Genomic DNA, 8,867 nt, shown 5'->3' with positions numbered 1-8,867 from the left:
AATAAATTTGTAATAAAATGTAAAATGTTCCCAACATAAAGTAGGGAAAAGCATGGTAGGGAATTAAATTTAGCATGAGCTTCTCTATATAAAATATATGTTTTGCATAGAAAAAATTTTTGTCATTCAAAAGTTTCACTCAGCTGACTTATAGGTAGTGAGCTTGTGAATAATGACTCATCTTTTCTGCAATAGGTATGCATTTCATAATTATAGGTATGCATTTCATAATTAGGGAAAACATAATTAGGGAAAAGAAATAACAGACGAATTAAAACAAGAATAGAAAGGCATCTTCTAAGGAGAGTCACATGGAGAGAAAACATTCTCTCAGGCTTTCACTGAGAGCAAATTGGTCAAGCAATGGCCATGACTCATCCACATGGCTGACACTGACAAAGGATCTACAAATTGCAGTACAGGGTAACAGGATAAATCCTGAGGGGACTTGACTGACCTTATCAGATACAAAAGTTACATTTCTTGTTATATAGGTCTTGCTTTATCTTGATCTTAACCATCCAGCAGAAAAGTATAAAAATGAAGTATAAAAAGTAAAGCCATATTAATATGCTAAGCTGTGAAAGGCTCAAGTCAACAACTTCAGACATTGCTAGTCCTATGGAAAACCTACTACTATTATGGACTACTGGACTATATCAGATTATTTTGCTGAATTCATGCACCTACAATATTTAAATGGCAATGGAATACCCATCTCTAACAAAACTAAACAAAAAAAGGGTATACAAATGAAAGACCATTTTGTATCTGTATGTACAAAATAGGATAGGTACACAGCTACTTTCTCAATTCAATGAGAAGAAAGAAAGATTTGTACTAATAATATATGGACAGGATATCATGTCTATATCTTGTACTATGAATTACTAAGAAGATAACAATATGTAATGTATTAATTATTGAAACTGTCCTATTCATTGGTTTTGAAACTATCTCATTGCTATCTGTTTCTCAATAAAATTAAAGAGAAAAGAATAGAAAGGCATCTTATACTTCTGTAGACATTTTAAAATTTAAATCTCAATTATAACTTTATTTTAATGCAATCTCTGGGGTATGCACAGTTATAGATGGGACCTAATTCTGCTGATAGTTTTGCTAAATAAGCTTTTCCTGGTGAGGCCTGTCACAGGCCCATAATTGCAATGAATCCTTTGCTTCATCTGCCTTCAGTGGGCTGTGTCTGTGTCTTCACAGGTGGAGTGACTCGGATGACTGTTTCTCTTGTTGTCATAATGTTTGAACTGACTGGTGGCTTAGAATATATTGTTCCTCTGATGGCTGCAGCTATGACAAGCAAGTGGGTAGCAGATGCTCTTGGGCGGGAAGGCATTTATGATGCCCATATTCGTCTCAATGGATACCCCTTTCTTGAAGCCAAGGAAGAGTTTGCACATAAGACCCTGGCAATGGATGTGATGAAACCCCGGAGAAATGATCCTTTGTTAACTGTCCTTACTCAGGACAGCATGACTGTGGAAGATGTAGAGACCATAATCAGTGAAACCACATACAGTGGCTTCCCTGTTGTAGTTTCCCGGGAGTCCCAAAGACTTGTAGGCTTTGTCCTTCGAAGAGATCTCATTATTTCAATTGGTAAGAACTCAGAAAGGGAATAATGAAATAAATATGCATGAAGTTGGGGGAAAGAGAGGGAAGACAGTACTGGTTAAGGGCCAGAAAGGTAGAGCTAACATTTCTATTTTCAACTTTTTCCCTTCTGTTCAAATAGAAAATGCTCGAAAGAAGCAAGATGGAGTTGTGAGCACATCCATAATTTACTTCACTGAGCATTCTCCTCCAATGCCACCATACACTCCACCTACCCTGAAGCTTCGGAACATCCTTGATCTCAGCCCTTTCACTGTGACTGACCTTACACCCATGGAGATCGTAGTGGATATCTTTCGCAAGCTGGGACTACGGCAATGCCTGGTTACACACAATGGGTGAGGACTCTTGGGGAAAGGCAAACTGGACTGTTGGAGATGAGAAAATGTGGAAGCAGAAAGAAAAACCCTATTTAAGTGAACATTAGTAGTACTTTTAGGCTTTTTGAAGTTCTAAGATGAAGATTCATGTATTTTTTTTATCATAATTAATAGAAAAAGACGACTATGTTTGAGAAATATCCACTGGTATTTTATATTTATAGTTCCTTTCTTACAAAGGAAACTGCTGTGTTATGCACAGGCAGCACTGAAATGATAATGGTATCAGTGGCATATGTATATAGTACAGTTGTCTCCCATTATTGTTGGGATATAGCTTCTAAGACAACCATGGGCTACCTGAAAGCCATAATGTCTTTTCTGTACATACATATCCAGGATAACTAAATCAGGCACAATGAGAGATTAACAACAATAAATATAAAATAGAACAGTTATAACTATATATAATAAAAGTTAGATGAATGTTCTCTCTGTCTCTGTCTGTCTCTATCTGTGTATCTATGTGTCTGTCTGTCTGTCTGTCTGTCTGTCTGTCTGTCTCTCTCTCTGCTTCTCTCAATAGCATATTGTGCTATACTATGTTTCTGGACCATGATTAACCATGGATAATGAAAACCATAGATAAGAGGAGACTATTGTATTTTACCCTTACAGTTCATTTTTTGCTTATTATTGGAGGACAAGAAAAGCAAGTTTCAGTGAGGTCTAATGATTTACATGAATATTGTTCGTTAAAAAATAGCACAGCAGGAATACTTTACTTTCAAATGCTCCCTACTCATCCAGAGTAGCTATCTGTCATCTCTATCTTTCCCCTTTTTCTCCACCTTCAAGTAAATCATCTTCTCTTAGTTTAAAAAAAAAGCAGAGCTAGGCTTTAAAAAATAGTCTCCTGGCTTCCAAGCTTAAGTCTCTTTCCTTCCTGGGCTAGTTCTTATCTAGTTTAAAAAAAAAGCCCTGCTATTTTAATTGGAAAGGAGGGAAGGTTCATGAGAAGGGTGGAATTCTTCTGAACGTGCTATTTGTTAACTAGCAACTATGCAAAAATTTCCCCTCCTTTAAAACTTTGAAGTAGTATAACAGATGTCTTGTAGGATTTAAATCACTAAGGGGACTTTCCCTAACTGGTTTGTTCAGCATGTACTGAATCCTTACTCATGTAAGAAGCTGTTCAGCTGGACTCTAAGGAAATATGAAAAGAAGTAAGACCTTTCTCTCCCCTCAGAGAACATATAGCATTATAGGTAAAACAGTAACACACAAGTGGCTACAGGAAGCTAGCTAAGAGGACAAGTGCTGCAGAGGAAGCACGCACATAGCATGCTGTTGCTGGCAGGAGGGCAGAGTGATTGCTGGCTTGTAGGGTTAAGGCAGATTCTGGAAGAGGGAGTATTTAAATTGGACTGCAAGGGCCGGCGGTATAGCTCAGCGGACTAAGCGCTTGCTTAGGTAAGCGCAGGGGCCAGGGTTCAATACCTGGCTCCACCTGTCGCGCCGGCCCCGCCTTTGGGTGCGCTGAGCTGGCGATGGAGTCCGGGCGCAGTGGCGCGCGCCTGTAATCCCAGCACTTGGGAGGCAGAAATCAGGAGGATCACTACTAATGTGGGCTATGTAGTGAGACCCTGAGCAAAAAAAAAAAAAAAAAAGATAAATTGGACTGCAGTTAGGTAGGGAAGATTTATATATGTAAAGAAGAATATTTAAATTAGAGGAAATTTGCACAACACAAGACCCAGAAGTAGAAACACACACACACACACACACACACACACACACACTCTGGAAGTGCAGATGCCATAGTATTTAAAGACATCACTAGAAAAGACTGAGGAACACAAGGGTCAAATCAGGGAAAGTTGTTTAAATTGTAGATTTATTGTTCTTTCATATTGTGTCTTTTAGGCGATTGCTTGGAATCATTACCAAAAAGGATGTGTTAAAGCACATAGCACAGATGGCAAACCAAGATCCGGATTCCATTCTCTTCAACTAGAATCAGGGTTCTTCTGGATAAAAAACGGGAAGGACATTGCAGATCATGGATATATTTTATTAACTGGGTACCCAAAACACATTTCCCATATTTGGATGGTGAAGTCATATTAGTGTGTTGTCTCTTTCCTTCAAGTTAACCAGTTGCACTACATAATCTGGAAATTAATCTTCTCGTTAGGAGAAAATATGGTTAAGCTTCTGATATATTGCATTAGGAAGATCTCATGAAAGAGTATAAATAAGATTGCTATGGTTTATATTTTTAAATGATTTTTTTAATTTAAAAAATAATTGTTAGCCAATATGCAATCACTGAAAACTATGCAAGAAAAATTCCAACCGTCCCGATCCATAGTCTGCAGGAAACTTATGAAAAAAGTCACTTTTGGGGGAATCTGTCATGGGTGGAAGATGAAGTGTAAACTAAGGGGCTTTGCTTTTCAAACCATAGAAAAGAAAGCCAGAAGGAAAATAGTGATGGTATTTTTTAGACTGTGAAGATTCAGTTCAAATATTATCCTTGTTCCTGTTACAATATTTAGCATTATTGGTTTGTTATGTTTTTATGTATATGTTAATTTTAATTTCTGATTATAAGACCATGCTGCTTTGGTTAATCTCCTCTAAATTACTTTAGAGAGGTTGACTTTTATAGCTTGCTTGTTCCTGGTACTCTTTTGAAGTGCACAACGATAAGTTATAGAGCTTTCTTCTTGTCTGCAAATGGTCCAGATGGTTTTTGTTAGCTAATAGACAAGGACTTTGCCATGAATTTATTAGTAGCAAGGGATGATTTCTTTCAGCTTCCTTGAAATGAATGATAAGTAAAGTTCTAAGCAAAGCCAACGACTAGGAATTTCACATTTTTGTGAGGTCCTAACTCATCCTCTTACTCAGATGCCACCTCCACGGATGATGGTGCTTTATGCTTCTGGAATACTTAAGAATAGTAAAGGGAACCAAGTCTAGACTGCATACTGGTAAACCAGGGAAGATTCAGAGCTGCATCAGCATCGTCATGCATTCCTTTGTAAACACTACCAGTACTAAAATAACAGCATTCATGTTCCTCTCAGCATCAAGTACATATAACAGGCCAATGTTGTCCCCTTGAGCATGAACTAGGATTGAAATACTTTCAGGTATGTTCAAGGTGTTGGAACAGAGTAGGCAACTGTGACTTGAATGCAGAGCCATCCAAGACCTGGGGATATGGACAAGGCCTGGTGACACCAAAGGTGCTTGTATCCACTTGAAAAGGTGCCTGTCTCAATTTTCTACCACCCTTACTGCAGTTAAAAACAAATCACACAATAGAGACACCTGGTGGAATTAAAGCGCCACCACCATCATTCCAACCACTATTTCATTGTCTGTACTTTTACTTATGTGCAATTATTCCTCATCCATTCGATTCCTCTTCTTCCTTCGTTCTGTTCTTCAGTCCTGAATCCTCAGATTGAGCACTAGGCCTGGTTAATAATTACTAGTAACAAAAAAAAATACTAGGGCTAGCTGAATTATAAAGCAGGGCTCAGCAATCTTAATAGCACGTGGACTGTAGGTGTCACATAATGCCTTTATTTGTCATGTGGCTTGTTGCTGTTGCCCTGCCCCATTGCTGCCCCAGATGCCCATGGCAAGGAAGCTCCATTTTCAGGGAGGAGAATTCAACCATGCTTATTTTAGAAATCTGTCCTAGCACTTGCCCCAGAATCACCAGTCATTTGGCACAATCTCCCATACTCCCTAAACAACACAGTGTACCTCATTTCAAAGTTGTTGCTTTCCAAACCTAGGACTTTTTATCTTTCCAAAACCTGAAATTCTTTTATCTCCCAGAGCTGAGTTAGCCAAGTTTATTTTTTTTAAATTTTTAGCTTTTAGCAATGGAGGCAGTCACCAGAGTTCCTTCTTTTAAGTGTATCTCTCTAGCATTTTAATGAAAAAGAAGAAAATACTCCAGGGTGTGTGGTGTTCTAGTCACAGCTCAGTATCTTTATGCCTTTTGTCCCTTCCATGCCACTTATTCTTTCTTATGAGATGAGACTCTGCCTGACTGACCAACCTGTATATTATATAGAGATCAAAGTTATTTGCATATTTCTGCTTCTATATCCATCTTATTAATCATCTTTCCTTATTAAAGTTTGCAAAACAAGAAATGTTACTATTACTGATATTTAATGGCAAGGGAAGATTTGGACAAATTTCATAGTCCAGCAGTGACATGAAAGGTGTCTTGTTTGCCTTTGTGTTTTTTCTAGGTTCTGTTCTTGATTTCAGACAGATGAGCCAGTGCTAAGGTGCTACTTCAGAGAATTAATTTAAAAAATCAGATAACACTGTGCCAAGGTGTACTTTCTAGATACTAAGCACCGATTGCCCCCCACCCCCAGAGAATGACAATATCCCTTTGATACCTCACTCCTCATAAATCTCATTCATTAACCTCAGCTTCTCAGGAATTCTTGTAGCTTGTACACTAGAAGTAGCTGCAGTGTATGGGGGTACTATATGTTCAATCCTATGGTTTGACTTCAAACTATGGCTTATTGTCCTGGAGCACTCTACAAGACTGCTAGCTCAGCACCTTAACATAAACAGTTTCTTGTATTGAAGAAGAAAGACAAGCTTCTCATCCTGAAGGAAGATATGCTTCCTGCCATTGTCATTTCAGCAGTTAAACATACCTAATCCAAAAGAAAAGTCAAAACAGGGAGGTCTGTCCAAAGCCTCAACTGGTCGCATACCTCACTGGCAAAAGTCTAGATAACTTATGATTTTAAAATGAATGAATAGAGACTAGACTATTTTGGTACTAGACTAGAAAATTACACAACACAGGGAAGGGTTTACAAAAGAATGCCAATAGGTACTTTGACAGAGTTTGGATTTTCCAAGGAAGAATATTTGGTCACCATCCAGCCACAAAATGAATCAGAGTGTTAAGTCTGACTCCTATATTTTAGATCTTCAGATCTTCAATGTAAAGAATGTAAGAAAGCTGACACAATGAATGTATAATGAGAAAAAAGTGGAAGAAGCAGAGGGCTAAAATACCAAATAATGACTATGTTAAAGATCATTTCTATTGTGAAATTTGGCTAGAAATGAATTGCAGCACTATCTTCCTCTGGCTCCAGCATCCTGGCTCAGCCCAGCTGTAGAGTAGAGGTGATATCTGTAAAATAGATATCCTCTGGTGAATTACTTGAAATTGACTTTGAATTTGCCAGCTGGCGTAGCAAATGATTCATTTGCTGATTGAAGAGCAAAACAATTGAATTGTTTTGGCACCAAAGGCTGAATCTAAAACCTTTGTAGGAAAGTGGAGTCCTTTTTGTAAGATACATCCTCCAGATATGTGGGCTGTACATTAGTGTTTGAATTTTTTAACCACTTCCGGGATTTCCTGGATTTCCTTTGGGGAGGGAGTTGAAAGTGATGGCAATAGATAGGCCCAGGTAAGAAAATGTATGAACAATATAAAATGGTCCAAGGAAAGGCATCCCATACCCCTTGTCATGCATCCTGGCACTGAGATGTATAGAAACTACTTGAGAAACTACTTGATCATGTGCCTGGGGCAAGAGCAAGTCAAATAATCCCCTAAGGCCAGGCTTTTGAAGGAAACCAGAGGCTCAAAGCCCTGTGCAGTTCAAAGGCAGTCTGGTTTCATAGAGAGGACTGATTCCCGGGTATTTGCACAGAAGGGAATGTGGTATCTAAATGATAAACTTTCTTTACCTTTGTATTTTTAACCTCCCCACAAATGTCTTTATTATATACTGAAATGGAAAAGGTAAGAATTGTTCAGATCAGAGTTCTAGAGCTGTGTACATTTGAAGCTCAGTCGGCACTATGGACTTGAATTTTGTTCGCCTTCAGTTCCAGTTGTTCACTCCAAGGAGAAACGCTCTGGGAAAAGTTGGTGTGAGCAAATTGAAGTCACTCTCCCAGCATTTGCTGGCTGCATTCTCATTTCTACACATCTGGATTCTGGCAGTTTTGAAAAGATGCAGGGGGAAAAAAGTGATTTTTCCATGATGTATTCTATATAGCTTGATTTTGCCAAATCACAAAAGAAAAGGAAGGAGAAAAAGAAACAAACCAAGCAAGCAAGCAAGTGATATGCTGAGTTTGCATTTCGTGTATGAGACTTCTTAGGCCACCCGGCCCAGTCTTGCAGTCATAATTCCTACCTCTAAATTCCTAAGTTCCTACCTAAATTCCAGCCTACCAGTGGGTCTTCAGCTTCAGTGTGTATTCACTGAATGAATATACCTTGCCTAAAGTTTGACTATTACAGCATGTGATATAAAAATGTGAGGGTTTATTAAATACAATCATTGCCTCTCCCCTTAATCTCCTTATCTTCCTTTCCCTCAACCATGCTCTGAATCCAAATTTGTCTCCACTTTCACAAACCTAGTGTCTTGAATGTGTACCTTGCAAGAGAAGGAGAGGATGCTGCTGAGAAGAATGAAAGCTCCTCCTGAGTGAATGGGGCATTAACATTTTGCTCTACTATAGGAGTTAAAGCCAGAGATGGTATTGAGAATATCAAGGGTTTTGGCATTGTAAGGTAGACCTAGGAAATATCCATTGCTAAACTTTATGTTATTTACTAATCCCAATCTGTTGGAATTCAGAAGCAGTCTAAGATTTGGTGAGGGAAATGCAATTTAGCAAAATGAGGAAGAAGGCAGGGCCTGTAATGACATTCATGAGGGTAGGAATAGTCAGCCTCACTATCATATTGAGGGTACCTCAGAATATATGATCCTTCCAGAGTTCTCCTTTGCCCTTACCCACTTCACTTTGCCACCCTTTTACCTTCCTTCCCCAGTGGTGTCCTGCCTTTTTAGTACTCAGCTTTTTATTTTATAT

At 38.5% G+C, this 8,867-nt stretch overlaps 1 protein-coding gene and 1 long non-coding RNA gene across 6 annotated transcripts in view; one reads left to right on the top strand and one right to left on the bottom strand.

Moving 5' to 3' along the window:
* Positions 1–3,570, bottom strand: part of LOC111814065 — an 18,050-nt gene extending 14,480 nt beyond the window's left edge. The window contains exon 1 of the long non-coding RNA XR_002819145.1: positions 3,456–3,570. This is a non-coding gene — a long non-coding RNA (uncharacterized LOC111814065). The remainder of the gene's footprint in view (positions 1–3,455) is intronic.
* Positions 1–8,847, top strand: part of Clcn5 (chloride voltage-gated channel 5) — a 224,782-nt gene extending 215,935 nt beyond the window's left edge. For 4 of the 5 annotated variants that reach the window (XM_023706553.1, XM_023706552.1, XM_004646270.2 and 1 more), the window contains 3 exons: positions 1,222–1,620; positions 1,757–1,973; positions 3,882–8,847. In XM_023706553.1, coding sequence (XP_023562321.1) covers positions 1,222–1,620; positions 1,757–1,973; positions 3,882–3,972 — 707 coding nt within the window. In that variant the 3' untranslated portion in view covers positions 3,973–8,847. The remainder of the gene's footprint in view (positions 1–1,221; positions 1,621–1,756; positions 1,974–3,881) is intronic. The other variant, XM_004646269.2, reaches the window with a different exon arrangement.
* Positions 8,848–8,867: the final 20 nt, after the last annotated feature.

The sequence above is a fragment of the Octodon degus genome, unplaced genomic scaffold, assembly GCF_000260255.1.
Source record: "Octodon degus isolate 3935 unplaced genomic scaffold, OctDeg1.0 scaffold00263, whole genome shotgun sequence".
NCBI classification, from domain to species: Eukaryota; Metazoa; Chordata; class Mammalia; order Rodentia; family Octodontidae; genus Octodon; species Octodon degus.
Note: the sequence above shows the minus strand (reverse complement) of the source record. Positions and strands in the feature narration are given on the sequence as shown.